The sequence below is a fragment of the Patiria miniata genome, unplaced genomic scaffold (genome assembly GCF_015706575.1).
Source record: "Patiria miniata isolate m_02_andy unplaced genomic scaffold, ASM1570657v1 HiC_scaffold_20, whole genome shotgun sequence".
Lineage (NCBI taxonomy): Eukaryota > Metazoa > Echinodermata > Asteroidea > Valvatida > Asterinidae > Patiria > Patiria miniata.
The window spans coordinates 5,286,248-5,303,228 of NW_024037059.1; the positions used below are offsets into that span (position 1 = coordinate 5,286,248).

General features: G+C 37.9%; 2 protein-coding genes across 3 annotated transcripts; one reads left to right on the forward strand and one right to left on the reverse strand.

Moving 5' to 3' along the window:
• Positions 1-5,981: 5,981 nt before the first annotated feature.
• On the reverse strand, positions 5,982-12,662 carry LOC119727361 (leucine-rich repeat-containing protein 59-like). Of its 2 annotated transcripts, none has more exons than XM_038199228.1 (8): positions 12,435-12,662; positions 11,608-11,667; positions 11,164-11,278; positions 10,873-11,024; positions 10,311-10,383; positions 9,689-9,844; positions 8,830-8,880; positions 5,982-8,253 (listed from the first exon to the last, which is right to left on the reverse strand). In XM_038199228.1, the coding sequence occupies exons 1-8, from the start codon at positions 12,522-12,524 to the stop codon at positions 8,060-8,062; spliced, it is 891 nt and encodes a 296-aa protein (XP_038055156.1). In that variant the 5' UTR covers positions 12,525-12,662; the 3' UTR covers positions 5,982-8,059. The 2 variants fall into 2 exon arrangements, with proteins under 2 accessions (XP_038055156.1, XP_038055154.1); XM_038199226.1 differs by having other exon boundaries at positions 8,830-8,883.
• Positions 12,663-12,990: 328 nt separating this feature from the next.
• LOC119727363 (mitochondrial import inner membrane translocase subunit tim16-B-like) lies at positions 12,991-15,631 on the forward strand. Its single transcript, XM_038199231.1, has 4 exons — positions 12,991-13,223; positions 13,701-13,788; positions 13,924-14,132; positions 14,836-15,631. Exons 1-4 carry the CDS (start codon positions 13,116-13,118, stop codon positions 14,941-14,943), a joined length of 513 nt encoding a protein of 170 aa, XP_038055159.1. The 5' UTR covers positions 12,991-13,115; the 3' UTR covers positions 14,944-15,631.
• Positions 15,632-16,981: the final 1,350 nt, after the last annotated feature.

Genomic DNA, 16,981 nt, shown 5'->3' on the forward strand with positions numbered 1-16,981 from the left:
AAAAAAGAAGTAAAAACTCACCGATATCTGCTATCGGACTTACATTTTACAATTCAAGATCTAAAAATTATCGTCGAATGTGATTGATATATTTGCCCATGCCAATATTTGCAGATCGACTTTCTTATTCAAAGGAATGATGAACATTCAACGAAGAATCAGTTTAATATGAGGTATTGCGTCCCACCACGTGACAAGAGACTTGTGGCACGACTTCGGATTTTATTTAAAAAAAAAAAAAACTTAAACCACTCTCGACGTTTACTTGTTTTCGTTTTATTTCGTATCGTAACATTTTGTGATAAAAATAACACTGATTTCAAGTATTATTTTTCCCATCACCACTTTGATTTTTTTGTATCGTTACGTATCGTATTGTATCGTGTCATATCGCATAGCATCGTAACGTATCGTAAAGTATGACGTAATATCGTATCGTATCGCACTTTTGAGAAATAAATAACACTGGATTCAAATATTATTTATTTCACAGGATTTGCTGTAATACTTTACATTCCGTAGCCGAAATTTCGAGGAGGTGACATTTACTTTTTTCGTATGATTTCGTGTCGTAACATTTTGATTCCATTTCGTTTCACTTTGACATCGTTTGGTTGAGTTTCGTTTCTTTTGTGGGTGAGAAAAGTAACACTGATTTCAAGTATTATTTTTATCATCACCACTTTGATTTTTTTGGTATCGTTACGTATCGTATCGTACCGTATCGCATAGCATCGTAACGTAACGTATCGTAAAGAATGACGTATCGGGTCGTATCGCACTTTTGAGAAATAAATAACACTGGATTCAAGTATTATTTCTTTCACATGAGTTGCTGCAATACTCGTTATTCTCGTAGCCGAAATTTCGAGTCGTCGACATTTACTTTTTTCTCATATTATTCGTATCGTAACATTTTGTTTCCATTTCGTTTTACTTTGACAGCGTTTGGTTGCGTTTCATTTCGGGGTGAGAAAAGTAACACTGATTTCAAGTATTATTTTTACCATCACCACTTTTTTTGTATCGTTACGTATCGTATCGTATCGTATCGTATCGCATAGCATCGTATCGCATAGCATCGTAACGTAACGTATCGTAAAGAATGACGTATCGTGTCGTATCGCACTTTTGAGAAATAAATAACACTGGATTCAAGTATTATTTCTTTCACATGAGCTGCTGCAATACTCGTTATTCTCGTAGCCGAAATTTCGAGGAGGTGTCGACATTTACTTTTTTTTCATATTATTCGTATCGTTACATTTTGTTTCCATTCCGTTTTACTTTGACAACGTTTGGTTGCGTTTCGTTTCTTTTGTGGGGTGAGAAAAGTAACACTGATTTCAAGTATTATTTTTACCATCACCACTTTGATTTTTTTGGTATCGTTACGTATCGTATCGTATCGTATCGCATAGCATCGTAACGTAACATATCGTAAAGTATGACGTATCGTGTCGTATCGCACTTTTGAGAAATAAATAACACTGGATTCAAGTATTATTTTTTTCTCTTTACCAGTTTTACTTTTTTGGGGGTCAAAATATTGCACATCTGTGAACAGGCAGAAAAAGAAAATTTGAAAGAAATCACACCGCACACAGGAAACAATTCAAACGAGGGGATTAAAACATAACATCTCTTTTTTGTGAAAATGCAGGAATCAAGCAATTTCTTTTACTTCATCATTACCTTCGACAATCAAACTTTGCATCAAACTGCAAACTTCTTTGTCATCAACTTCAGTTAACAGACAAAATTAATAATTACCACCGTTTAAATTTTATACGATTTATAAAAAACTGATTATATAATGCTTTTATTTTTGTTGATGGTTGACAAGATGGAATAAACCGTGTCGTTCTTAATGTAAGACTTGGCGTGGTCACTGAGGTTCATTTCTATGCCAGCACAATGTCATCGCAGGTGCCAGACTAAATATTCATATTCAAACTTGTACCTAAGCCTATTTATTTGCACATGCCAACACCTTGTCATCGCACGTGACAGACTAAATAGTCATATTCAAACTTATAACTAGGCCTATTTACTTGCACATGCCAACACAATGTCATCGCACGTGACAGACTAAATATTCATATCCAAACTTGTAACTAGGCCTATTTATTCGCTCATGCCAACACAATGTCAACGCAGGTGCCAGTCTGCCAGACTAAATATTCATATTCAAAATTGTAACTAAGCCTATTTATTTGCACATGCCAACACCATGTCATCACACGTGACAGACTAAATATTCATATTCAAACTTGTAACTAGGCCTATTTACTTGCACATGCCAACACAATGTCATCGCACGTGCCATACTAAATATTCAGATTCAAACTTGTAACTAAGCCTATTTACTTGCACATGCCAACACAATGTCATCGCACGTGCCAGACTAAATATTCAGATTCAAACTTGTAACTAAGCCTATTTATTTGCACATGCCAACACAATGTCATCGCACGTGACAGACTAAATATTCATATTCAAACTTGTAACAAAGCCTATTTATTTGCACATGCCAACACCATGTCATCGCACGTGCCATACTAAATATTCAGATTCAAACTTGTAACTAAGCCTATTTATTTGCACATGCCAATGCATTGTCATCGCAGGTGCCAGACTAAATATTCATATTCAAACTTGTCACTAAGTCTATTTATTTGCACATGCCAACACAATGTCATCGCACGTGTCAGACTAAATATTCATATTCAAACTTGTCACTTAGCCTATTTATTTGCACATGCCAACGCAATGTCATCGCAGGTGCCAGACTAAATATTCATATTCCAAAATTGTAACTAAGCCTATTTACTTGCACATGCCAACGCAATGTCATCGAACGTGACAGACTAAGTATTCATATTCAAACTTGTAACTTAGCCTATTTATTTGCACATGCCAACACAATGACATCGAACGTGACAGACTAAATATTCATATTCAAACTTGTTACTAAGCCTTTTTACTTGCACATGCCAACACAATGTCATCGCAGGTGACAGACTAAATATTCATATTCAAACGTGTCACCATAAAGCCTATTTATTTGCACATGCCAACACAATGTCATCGCACGTGACAGACTAAATATTCATATTCAAACTTGTCACTAAGCCTATTTATTTGCACTGCCAACGCAATGTCATCGCAGGTGCCAGACTAAATATTCATTTCCAAACTTGTCACTGGGCCTATTAATGTGCACATGCCAACACAATGTCATCGCACGTGCCAGACTAAATATTCATATTCAAACTTGTCACTAAACCTATTTATTTGCACATGCCAACACAATGTCATCGCAGGTGCCAGACTAAATGTTCATATTAAAACTTTTAACTGAGCCTATTTATTTACACATGCCAACACAATATCATCGCACGTGCCAGACTAAATATTCATATTCAAAATTGTCACTCAGCCTATTTATTTGCACATGCCAACACAATGTCATCGCACGTGCCAGAGTTAATATTTAGATTCAAACTTGTAACTAGGCCTATTTATTTGCACAGGCCAACACAATGTCATCGCACGTGATAAATTAAATATTCATATTCAAACTTGTTTCTCCGCCTATCTATTTGCACATGCCAACACATGCTAGACCTATTCGTTAATTACTCTCCTACTATTTTATTTGTACATGCCGCGCCAACACAACTCATCACGTGTGCCAGACTTATTCATATTCAAAAATGTAACCACGCCTATTTATTCGCACGTGCCAACACAGTGTCATCGGGCGTGCCAGACTTATTCGTATGCAAATTAACTAAGACCATTGCTGGCTTTTGATACTCTACACAATGGCCTAAAATAAGTTTATAGTCGACAAGGATGGAATTTGTGTTGTTTAATTGTTAACACTAAGCAATTCAAATGACAACTTTTAGAAGTGATGGAGACCTATGCATGCACTGCCCTTCTATGTTAACATTCAACACATTAAAACAAAGCACAAAATAAGGGGCAGTCTCACATGTTTACAAAGTTGAAGTTGTATTTACATTTTAGACAAATCTTATACAGTATAAACAAAAATTTTGCTTTGTTTTATTTCGCAAGCAACGGAAAGATAAGGTCACTAACCTCATGTCTGTTTTACAGACTAACCCCTTGGCCTTGCAACCTCTCCGCCATTCTTGCATGAAGCTTGAGAGATCCTCCAAAATAGGGACGGAACGAGTTCACAAACACGACAAAAGTCCACAGTACACTCATTCTTTTTTCGTTTGGTTCACTGAGTCAAAGTTTAAGATCAACATGTTCAGTAGGCCTACTTTGTTCCAAGTTCCATCCAAGTTCAATTCGAGTTCAGTTTTACGCAGTTTGTGACGCTTGGTAAAATCCTGAAGAATGGAAAACTTCGTGGTCCCTCGGAGTTCGAAGGAGTTTGAAGGACTCGGAGTTCGAAGGAGTTTGAAGGACTCGGAGTTTGAGTCAGACTGTCAAACAAACACGACAAAAGTCCACAGTACACTCAGTAAACATGCCGACACACCAGGCCCGGGCAGGAGTCTCCGCCGGGAGAAAGTTGTGTTGATGCGGCGGCTTGTTCGCTCGTCTTTTAGGGAGAATATGGCTTGAAATTGGTGAGTTGAGCTGGCGGAGAAAAGCAGTCAGTAGAGAAAATACCAATGAAGGATGCCAGGACGAATTCACGCTCGACGACAATTCTCCATAATACAAAATGTATCGCGGTGATACGAGGAACAAACTTACGGAGGTCCTCTCCCGTTGAAATTCGTCTGCGGAGTGAGATAGGAGTGAAAAGACGGGTAGGTATATTCTGCACGCGCACCGTGTTTGCTTCTCGTGTTTACGGTCAAGTGTGTATTTCTCCGCTCGTGCAGTTTTTGTGATTATTTTGTCTTTAAAATATACATTTTGAAATAAAATATATAAATAATTAAGGTAATGAATAAGGAAGATTTCCAAATGAGAAACATTGTGAAACTATGATGAAAAACGATGAAAATATTCATTTTATTAAACTCTGGGCACTAGTTTTTTTTAGGAATCGCAGGCAGACGATAGAAGACTGGTGACGTAATGCGAACGGGCTCTTGCGATTGGTCAGAAGTACGAGGAGTGACCTTACGCTGGTTAATCTGATCAACTTCATTGGATAACAACGACTCCTCATTTAAATAGCAATGTGGCAGACGAAAACAGATGAAAAGTGTCACTTCTTTTTTGGCGGTCAGGGAATTTTGACTCGGCATCGGTTCCAACCGGTTCCAACCGGTTCCATAGACTTGTCCAGTCGCAGCGTTATCCAGAAAATTGCTCAGGACGGTTGATGAGATAATAAACAATGACAATGGAAGGAAAACTGCATGTAGTTTTCCTCTCCAACCAAATTAATTTGAGTTGCGGGTAAAAGGCAAAGAAACAAAAATAAGATACGCATTCTTTAGTCCAGTGGCGTAATTAAGGGGCTAATTTGCAGGGGCTAGGTGATTCAAATTGTGTAATTCCTGGGACATAATACTTGGGGGAGCGCATAAAAATGCAATGCACAGTTACAAAAAAATGTTGTGGCTTCTTACTGGACTTTATATAGGGGAAAAACTTTTATTCCCCCGCCCCCATTTCAGAATTTAAAAAGATGAAGGGAGATCTTAAATTCTAAAATTGGGGGAGGGGGAATCTGTTGAATAGTTGGATATCTAATTTTTAAATGGATGTTGAATGATCTTTTCTACGCTGATGGAGTCTTTGCTCTTGCACTTCATAAATTGTTTCGCTACGTCACTCGGTCACTGTATTCTTTCTCTTGCCTTGATAACTTGTGTATTGCTAGAACAATGCCGGGCAATCTGGAAAATTAGTCAATTTTCCGGGATGAAACTCGAAATAGAATGGGGAATGCACCTTTAAAGCCATCCCTACATGATAAACCTTATACCCCCCCCCCCCCGTCAACAATGAAACAATAAAAACTCAACAAACTCTTGATTTATAAAATAAACATCTGAAAACATCTTTATTTGACGTTAATTAATAAACAATGGAGTAAGTTGTAAATTAAATATGGAATTCATTACTTGATGATGCTTTAAACCCCAAAATAATTTTGATATGGCAAAATGGAAGAAAGCAAATGTTGAAAAGAAAGTTAAACAATCAACTTACTCAAAATAAATTTGAAATTTCACATTTGATGCACTTAAATTAAAAGTTGGTTTGGAAATCAACTCTAAAAGATATGCAAATGTTGGCATATAGTTTTTTTTCTTCTGTGTCTGGCAAATTATTACACATGCTTCATTTTGTCTTCTTGATTCAATTTTAGGAGAAACTTATTTTATGCAACTGAACATGCTTTCTGCAAAATAGCAGTTTGTGTTTCTTTTGAACAATTTTAAAATCAGTTATTCCACTGATCACTGAATGTTAAAAGCAATTCAGTTGACTAATCACTTAATCATAACAAATACAAAACAAATTGATCTTGCAACATTTTGGTGAATGTTTGCAACTTGACAGTCTTAGATTCCTTCAAGCAATTCAACCAAATAATCTGGCCATGAAGCACATTTAAGAGAAAGTCCAAACTTTAAAGTAAAAGAAAAAAGAAAGAAAGGATAAAGTACGGGTTGAAGGAATCTGCGAAGCTGATTCAGCACATGATAAAACAAAGCATCAATGAAAAAAGATAAAAAGAATAAAAGAAACTTATCCCACTTGGCGACATATGTTTTGCTACACGCAGAACTGAACTTGTCAAGCACATGTAAAAGTAATTAAGAAAGTCTGTCACGAGCCAATTATGGCCCATCAGGCCGGTGTAGCGTGAATATCCGACTCCATGAAATGTGGACTCATTGGTAGTATTGCGCATGCGTAAGTACAATAAAATGCCATTTTTAGGATCATATATAGGAGAATGACCTGTCACATGCGAGGGACAAACCAATGAAAGGGAAAAGGAGTCTGATTTTCATAGGAGTTGGATTTTCATATGACACCGGCGTTTATCTCCAGTTTTCTTGGCATGAAACAACCGAGAATATTTCTACTCCCCCTGGATGGGATGCCAGTCTATCGCAGGTTACACCCCGGCTAATGCCAGTACCCAGTTATACACTTGGGTGGACAGAGGCAAGTGGGGTGAAGTGGATTGCCCAAGGACACAACATATGACCAGCAGCTGGATTCGAACCCCTGCCCCTCTGATCATGAGTCACCAACCCCATTCACTAGGCCACATCAAGCACATGTGCAGTGAGAAAATTTGCAAGTTGTGTTTGAAAATATGCCTCAGCAAATGATGCAACAGTCTTTTTAACTTCAATCTTACTGTTTTCAGTGTCTTCAAAGAGTGTTACAAAGAATAGAACTGATTAATTAAAGTCTCATGGGCGAGATTGGGAAAGAAACATAAAATTCCATGAAATAAACGGCAGAGGGTTTGGGGGCCACGGAGGGCCCCAGATGAGTAACTTAGGGTCTATGGTATATGTTTGTATTTGCCTGAAGGCACCCTTTAAAATAACCTTTTCTTTTGTTCTGTATGATTTTTTTCTTTTAAGTAAAACATCTTTATGGTACAACCTCAGAAGTCAAGATTTCAAAAGAAAATCTTAAAAAATCCTGAAATCAGCAAAACTCCTGACAAACTATCCTGAAATCAGGAAAAATCCTGACAAATGTCACCCCTCAAGTTTAGATCCTATAACTTCTGATACTGTCCTGTACTTATTCATCCAAAATATATATAGATGAGGACAAATAATTCACAAAATAAACATTGTTTTGACTTGATTTAGTTAGAAAAAACTTTTCTGTTTTGTAAAATGCCTCAAAAAAGTACAAACATACAAATGTGATGAACATGCACAATGTGGCACAGACATACAATTGATATTCAATCATTGCCCGACATCAATGACGAATACATGTAAAACAGAATCATATCCAGATATGTCAAATTTGGAACAATTTAAATCCATGATTAAGTAAGAACAAAGATAAATCTGTTGGAATCGGTAAAATTCAAATTTACAGTAGCAAAGAAGGATCTACAATTCTACATGTAACTTGCAATTTTATCCCTCAACTGTTGTGTCCGTTCCTTGGTTGTCGTGACGACAGTGTCGATGACCCATTGAAGGTCGACGCACAAGGCGTTTGCCTTGTCACTCTCACAGAAGAAGTAGATGCCCAGGCCCAAGGCAACCAGGGTGACGCACAGGGTGATAAACACCACGAGGCAAGAGGATCCTGAGGGCAGGGAGAATGAAAACATCTTATCACTTGCAAAGAAGTTTTCAGCGATTGCGCTGTGTTTACTATTCATGATATTCAGTTTTCCAGACACATGAAACTGTTCATTTTGAAGAAAATAGAAAACTAAAATAAATACTTATTCCTTAATGAATGGATCGTAATAGTATAAGCTGTTCCCTCACTTCAGCATAGTTGTACATAACAATGGTTAAGTTGCGCTTTCTGACCAGAAGTGTATTTATTGTGAAAAATGATATATGTATTTGAATTAAAAAAAGAATCATTTGCAAAGTAATCAAAAGATCTAATTTTGTCAGGTTTAAATAACCATTCAGCTGAAACAAAATGCTTAAAAAGAATTGTTTTGACAAATATACAATTTAACATTGAAATGTTTTTCACTGCAATAGAGTTGTGCAGACATCCTCAAACTTTCAGCCTAGATGTTCCCTATTTTAATTTTAAGAATATGCCATGATTTTTTACCCATGAAAAAAAGCTGACCCTGTCAATATGAATTATTTTAGAATGTGCAAAATTAACTCCAAAAAGTAAAGGAGAACTTTATACCTGATTTGGTTTTGACAGGTGTGTGCTGGACACCATTTGCTTTTTGACCGGCAGCTAGGAAAAGAAAAGTTAAAAATCAAAATCAAAAAATAGGGCACCAATACAGACCCCAAAAATGTGTCAGTCAGGTTGTTCTCTCATGAAAGGAACAATGGAATATTAATGCCTTTTTTGGGGAGGGAGGTTTAACCCATTAGCATCCTTTGCTAAATTTCAATAACTCAATTGAATGGTTTAGGAAGCATGCCGGCAAATGGAAAGTGGGCAAGGTACGAGAAAACTGTGGGAAGTAAAAATATAAAGCTTTACATCAAACTGATCTTTATTACTGTATCTATCAATAATTTGTATCACACGATACAATTGTGATGATACAAGCATGTAAAAGTACAGAAGTAAACAAGAAAATGCTCAAGATTTATAAATTCGGAATTTCCATGACTTCATAATCACTGCATTAAATTGTTGAATCAAATTGAGCAATGTAGTGAGTGATACGTTACATGCATGCATACATTTGGAGCACAGACATGGGCTAAATGCCATTCAAATGACGTCACAAAATGCCATCTATAGGCACTGGCGATGGACGGGCATCCCTTGACTTTGCATCAGCTGTGAGTTGAAGTCATGACAAGGTTTATACCTCAACCTGTGTTAACCCATTACTCCCTGTTCCATCCAGAGCCGCATGAGCACTCTATGGTCCTATGGATTCATCAGGGAATACATGTATATACAATGTAATACAATGTAGTACAATGTAATACAATGTAGTACAATGTAATACAATGTAGTACAATGTAAAACATGAGCTAATGGTTTAAACACTTGGTATCTTTGAATCCAGTGAGCTAACCTTTGGCATTTTTCCTTTCCTTCTTCTCCTCTTTCCGTCTCTTGGCGGCCATGGCTGCCTCATACTCCTCCGTCTTCTTCTGTCGCTCAAGCTGCTTCTGGACTTGCTTCTCCTTCCTCAAGGCTTCCTGCTTCTTCTCCCTGGCTGCTGCTTTCTCTTTCAAGACATTGACGAAAATCAATCGAGAAATGTTAGCAATCTCTTCTCTTAAAAAGAGATTCAGAAAACAGTTAATAGCCTTTAGGAATGGCAGGATTCACTGAATAAAATATTTTCTCCTTGCGTGCCTTCTCAGTACCTCCTGTGTCTGTTGCTGAGTTAGGCATTTGGACTTTTCAACAAGTACCCCCTCAACGAATGCCAAAAGAAAGTTGGGAGGGACCACTGGGAGGGACTCTTTAAAGTAATGATGATGGCTCTTTACACTCATGTAAAGATGATACTGGCTTCTGTGCATTCAGATTAATATATAATTATACGGCAATTGGCCAAGATAACCTAAAATGAGAATAGCCTCTGCGGGCTCAACCTCCCCCCCCCCCCCAAAAAAAATGGGTATGTTTGATTCAGGATTGCAGAGCCAAGCAATAATTTATTCGGGTTAGGGATAAAACACACTCACTTTTTTCTTTCTCCAGCTTCTTCAGTTTCTGGGTTTCCAGTTCAGTCTGAATAGCACTCATGTACGCCACAACCTGAGAAAGAATAACACAATCTTTGTGAATTGTGGATTTAATTGGTCAAATATTCAACCATCTGAAGACAATTGGTTTGCGTGTATATGGCGCAAAGTTACATTATTCTATTCTGAATGTGCATACTAGGCATACCGGGATAGTGTGATATGCATACACATTGTCCCTTCTAGTGGTTTCATCAACTCTCTCTTTGTAATATTAGAGCAGGTATGGGCTCCGTGCACAAGTACCCCCTCAATGGTAAGAAAGAGAGGGTTTGGGGAGACCACTCGGAGAGACATTCGAACGGCAACGCGTGACATTCACACGAAGACGCTATGACTTTGTAGACATTCAGAATATAATAAGTCACGTGTACTTAGCACTATACGTACGCGAACCAGTAGGCTCACGCAGTGTGTTCCGTCCATGGGCCTCTCATAGCACTCTCTCCGTCATCTGTTTATTTTTTTTGGGGGGGGGGGAGGTGAGGGGGAGATCTCTTACCCGTTTAGCACACTCTCTGCATTGCTTGTCATCCAGGCAGTCCCCGGCCACTCTCTTCAGGTCCTTGTCTAGATTGTCGTTATCTTTAAGGTCCAGCCACCGCAGGTTCCGCAGGTTGGCAAAACTGATTGGAAGATGTTCTAACTGGTTATCTGTGATAACACAGACAAATTCGATTAGGGCACGAGGTTCCAGTCTGGGCAAGGTCTAACATATTCCATATCATTTTGTTAAACTACAGGTTTTGTCATGATTTGGCACTAACCTAAGAGGTCTAGGTGTTGCACTTACCTAAGAGGTCTAGGTGTTGAAGATTCTGAAGATTTCCGATATTTTCCGGGAGGCAGGTCAGGCTGTTGTTACTGAGGTCGATCTTCACTATGTGGGTCAGTGTGCAAAAGTTGTCCTGCAAAAGATGACAGTGCACTGAGTGCTATTACAAATGTTGGCAAACAGGAAATAATGCAGGTTTTCTGGTTAAGTTAGGAGTAACTTTTATTTACGATCCAGTATAAGTATTCCAGAAAGTGTTTCTTGAGACATTCTTGATGTTTTGATGAGTTAAGAGCAAGATGCTAAAAAAGAATTTGGGATAATGGGACTCCCAAAAAGTTTCGAGGTAAAGCCAGGACATGTTGTATTAATGGTGAGGATGGACAAAACTTGAAGAGAATTCATTGTATGCGCTTGAGTGAGTTTAGACACAAGTGTTGGGTGTTGCACAAAAAAACTCACTGGTAGACTTGTTAGTTGATTACATGACAGGTCTAGACGCGTTGCTTTGGGTAATGCAGCCTGCAAGAGAAAAACATGGACATTTTAATTGTAGCTTATGTGGGTCTGTATTTTCATAATGAAGAGCAATCACTGACTTAATATTCTGCAAAACTCCACACCTTTAAATTTTAAATATACACTCTTCATTTTCAAAGTGGGAGTCAAACTGTCAAACCAACCTACCAGTCATGCCGGTAGTCCGAGTATTAAGTTGGGCCCAACATATCGCCTATTTTATGTATACGTATCGCCAGACTATGTCACAATGTTTACAAAGGCGATAGTGTCCAAGTTACTTAGACTTCTAGCATTAGAAGGCCCTTACTCTAGAAGTACGAGTTACTCAGACTGAAACCAAACCAAATTACCCCCCCCCCCCCACCTTTAGCTGGAAATAGCCAACTCACTAGGCTCATGCCATGGGGATTGCGAATCTCCCATGTCATGAGGAGTTATATGGAGGAATGGATGAGCCTAACGAGCTGGATATTTCAAGCTACCCCCCCCCCCAATTTTCCCCAAAATAATGAAAATAAATAACACCAAAACACACGAGTTTGGATAAATTTGGTAATTTGGATACCTATTTTGCAGAGTGCTTCATATGTTGTGTTCTAGGCTTTCATTTCATGATTTATGCGCCAAGGAAATACCATTAATGGCATTAAGTCATTATTAAAATTTTAATAAATTCCGAAGGCTGTCGTCTGCAATCTGTAAACAGCGCCCTCACGCGGTGCAAACTGCTTACTTAATTCCAGTGCTAACCGTATGAACAAACTTACCAACTCTTTGACGGGAACTTTAGTTAAATTACTTAGACTCAAATCAAGTTCGTTTCCGTCTAAGTGGTCCCTCAGAGATTCCTTGCCCATTTTCTTACAATTTTTTTAAGTTTAAGGAAGGAAGAATGTTAAGGGGTGGAACTGGAAGAAAAAAACGGCGAAATATAAATCAGCTGTTCCAGCGATTTCGTCAACGTTGCAAGTACCGGAATATAGTCGGTACCCCTGCTAGAAAAGTCAGTAAATTGCAATCGCCATGGTTGGGAACTAGCCAAGTATTGGCCATACCATTTCTTCACAAATAGGGGATGTATGTATTCTTTACTTTAAAAAAAAATAGAAAACTGAGCTTTTACGCAATAAAGTTGATGTAAAGTTTCATGAAAAACATACTTTTGTGGGAAAAAATGTTTTGTTTTGATATAATTTATACGGTAACCCTCAATTACACAGTTGAAAGAGAGTAATAATACCTCTAAGAAATAGGAGGTTCCGAAATTGCGATGTATAACATCACTCATCATTGGGTCAAATCCCGCACGTCCTATCGAACTTATTAAACAATGGACCAATGAAATCAAGGGTAATATATTTCGTCGCACTTTTTCAGGCATGTGTTATGATGCAACAAGAAATCGCCTCATCACGTTGAACATACACTGAATTGATTCACAGTTTCCTATGATTTTTCTACATCTTTGTAACTTAAACAGAGGAAAAAGTAATGGAACAATTATCATAGGTGATACAACCTTATTTGAGGCAACATCGGACTTAAATGTAAATATGGTGAGTCAACATTCGTATGATTTTGAAAATCAAGTATAATGTTCTCATAGGAATGTGTTTAACATATTTCCTGAAAAAAAGGATAACTATGATCAAGTGAGAAAATAATAGTGTTTTAAGACAAAAATGTCTTCCTGAAAAAAATATTTTGGGTACAACTATAGAATACAGGGCCACTCCACTCTACATCTGCGCCTCCGTATGGCTGCGTGGAACCGTGGAGAATTGCGCCCTCTACTGGCGCGCAACTCCGTGACTCCAAGGCTTTGCGCCTCCACGGCTCCAGTGCCCCGTCACAAGCGCGCCCTCCCTTCCTTTGTGAGGAAATAATGGATGCTTCGTTCTCAAAAAAATGTAGTCCTAGGATCATTCATAATATCATATGAATATCCTACCGCCGTGACCTTGGTGAACATGATGATCAAGATAAACTAAACATGCTAAATCCAATTTAAAAAAATTATTTTGTTTTACCAGGCTGCCAAGTATGTCACTCAGATAATAGTTCTTGGTGCTCAAGTTGTGGGACGAGCCTTCACAAGGGCCCTACGCCAGGAAATTCAAGGTAGGCCAATGGTGTGTATAAAAAACAACAGTAAAACATTTTAAAAGTCTGCCTCAATGATTGGTCTGGTGGTTGTCATCACATGTAAATGCTGTGTTTATTAGAAATATTATCCTCTTTCCATATTGATTTCAGCGAGTCAGCATGCAGCCAAGAGTGCCGGAGGGGGCAAGCAAGGGGCACAGTCGGCCGCCAAGGACAGTCTGACTGGCATCACGCTACAGGAAGCTAAACAGGTCCTGAATGTCACTAAACTAGACCTGGAGCACATCACCAAGAACTTTGACCATCTCTTCAAGGTCAACGATAAGAGCAAAGGGGGATCCTTCTACCTCCAGTCCAAGGTGGGAATGATGAGAAACAAAGTTTTTATTACGTCAATCACAAGTCAAATCCCAAGTCATCATAAGTCAAATCAAACAGCAGTCATGAAGCAATTTCAAGTCAATCACAGGTCATCACAAGTAAGGTCATAAGTTACAGGGACTGAAGTACGACAACAGAATACTTTTGTCGTCGTTTATTTGAATCAATTATCACTTGAGACTGGAGGGGAAAACTCTTACGCGACTTGTGTCAGATTCTTGGTGACTTTGGGATGACTTGTGATGCCTTTTTTAATTGACTTTTTTCTAATTTTAAAGTTGAACAAAGAAATCGATTGGAGTGGGGTTTGAACCTGCAACCTCGTGATTGCTGTTCCGGTGCTCTACCAACTGAGTTATCCGGCCCCATGTCTTTGTTCAAGGAGCATTAGTCAGAAGCGTCACGATGCTGGCATCATTAGCAATGCTGCAAACCTTGGAAATAGCAAAAGGGATCATTCAGAAAGGATACCGCATTTTGTATGTGTGCAGTTCATGGTGCAATGCAATTGGTGATTCTGGCATTTGGTAACGTAGCTGCATGATGAAATACAATGAAATATATAGGAAACCCCAAGAAAACACAGCATCTTGAGCAAATTGATCACAGTTCAATCATTGTTGGCCCTGTCTTTCCTTTGAAAAAAATCATAACAGAAGATTTTTCTTCTCTTCCGTCCAGGTTATCCGAGCCAAGGAGAGACTTGACCAGGAATTCGAAGCGAGTGTAAGAAAGGACATAGGCGATGGCAGTACGCAGCAAAACACAAAAGATGCCCCGCCAACATGATGACAACTTTGTACAGACTTTTAAATTGTAAATACTAGGATTTTTTTGGGGGGGGGAGGGGTGAAGGGGTGAAAATCCTTAGACATACTCACCTTTGGAATATCCTGAAAGTGTTTCATCTGGAAAGTTCTGCAGTGGAAGTATTCTTGTGTTTTATCGCACCATTACACCAGTGCTATAGAATTATCTCTAGGAATGCAAGAAACCTGCATCTGCAAAACTGCAAAATTCCATAATTTATGATAGATGACAACACAAATTTCTTTAAATAGTCTTTCTAGTTTCATTGCGTTCATCCGAAAAAAAAATAGAAAAGAAAAAAAGATCAGGATTTTGAAACTGTAAAGTGTAATTTCACTTTTTTACTGAATACACATGTACAATGTTGAACGGATTGTTGTGAAATTCTAGATCTGAAAGTTGTTTTCATGGGTGATAAAAAACTTAGGCATCTGTTGTTTAGTCGGATGTCCATTTGTGGCATTAAACTCCTATGGAAAACATTGATAGCTCTTTTAGACATTGCCAACTGGTATTCATTTTTCATTGGGTAACAAAGACCTAGCAGTTTTTACATTTGTTGATAACACCTGGATTTTGGTTTTTGTGAATAATGTGGAATGTTTAGGAGGTTACACAGCTGGATGTGTGTGAATAAAAAGAAATGGTTTAAATTATTGGCATTGAATCGGCATGGCTTTATTCAATCTGTTCATTCAATGATTGCTTCAAAACCTGTGCATTTAACAAAGCCTTGAACCATAAGAATACTTTTGCCGGGTTATTTTTCACAAATGTTATTTTAAGGGTTTGTTTATTGGGAGAAGAGACTGGGAAGAGTCTGGGAATTCTCAAAATTAACAGGCAAGAAAAATTAGCAATAGAAGTGAACTGATCCGTAATAATTTGTTAAAGAAGTTTGGAAGAAAAGCGAGTGCAATCCCATACTTGCATATCAACAGTTATGAAAAATCATCAGCTTTAATTTGTATACATTTGTATAAATAATTTAAAAACAATACAAAAAAAGATAATGATCTGTGTTGCTATAAGTGAAGGTAAAGTATTCTAGACATAATTTACGGAAAACGTATAAATAAATTTACATGAAATCTACTTTGGAATTAACTTTCTTGATTACAAACTGGTTGTATTTAAGAGTTAAAAAAAAAAAAAAATCTGGCACATGCAAAGTCAAAACTTGTAAAGCAGGAAGCCACAAATGAGAGAAAATTTAAAAAGAATTCTCGGCACAAAAAGGGAAAAAAAACTTCGCAATCTGAATGAAACAGTATCCAGAGTCTCAAAAATGTCGTCAAAAATCCCAAACCAAGCCTTAGGAAGTCATTTTTATGAATAATGCATTTAACTCGAGACAAAAGCTGAAAAATGTAGAATCATTTAAATAGGTTCTGGAAGAGCAACATGAACTACGTGTAGCAGTCTGACGTGTGCATATGCGTATGACGTATCAGGCTGGAACACTTTATAAAAGGTCTCAAAGTACTTCACAATTGCCAGTTTTTGCTGCAGTTCTAGATCAGTGCATTCTGCTCTCTACCTTTACAGGTACCCATTTATACTCCTAGGTGGAGAGATGCAATTATAGTAAAGCACCATGTTCCCCGTCACAAAGCCAAACACTCCATGTACGCATTGGAGAGGGGCGTATGTGTTAATGTGGGTGCAGTGGGCGGGGCCTATTGGTAGCATTTGTTACACGTTCATAGTACAGTATCTCAAATTCCTGATTCACTTCAAGGGTCCATTTTTCTGATATCAAAGAAACCAAATCCTTGATGCGAGAAATTCACACAAAACCTCAGCTGACGAGAAAATAAAAAAAGATGTAAGCAAATGATAGAGTCTGCACATACCACACAAGAATATAAAATAATTTAGATTTTCAAAATCCCCCTTACTTAAGTTTCTAGCCCTCACAACCAAAGAGCTATAATATTAACTATAATTACTACAATACCTAATAATTCTGGGGGCCTGAAAATGTCTGGAATCAATACAATCCTCGTCAATGTTA

Coding starts and splice junctions, on each gene's coding strand:
- LOC119727361 (XM_038199226.1), bottom strand. CDS start 12,524: ATGGGCAAGGAATCTCTGAGGGACCACTTAGACGGAAACGAACTTGAT. Junction 10,384..10,872: donor GCAGAGAGTGTGCTAAACGG/GTAAGAGATCTC, acceptor ATTCTTTCTCAG/GTTGTGGCGTACATGAGTGC. Junction 9,845..10,310: donor GAAGCTGGAGAAAGAAAAAA/GTGAGTGTGTTT, acceptor ATGTCTTGAAAG/AGAAAGCAGCAGCCAGGGAG.
- LOC119727363 (XM_038199231.1), top strand. CDS start 13,116: ATGATTTTTCTACATCTTTGTAACTTAAACAGAGGAAAAAGTAATGGA. Junction 13,789..13,923: donor CCTACGCCAGGAAATTCAAG/GTAGGCCAATGG, acceptor TATTGATTTCAG/CGAGTCAGCATGCAGCCAAG. Junction 14,133..14,835: donor CCTTCTACCTCCAGTCCAAG/GTGGGAATGATG, acceptor TCTTCCGTCCAG/GTTATCCGAGCCAAGGAGAG.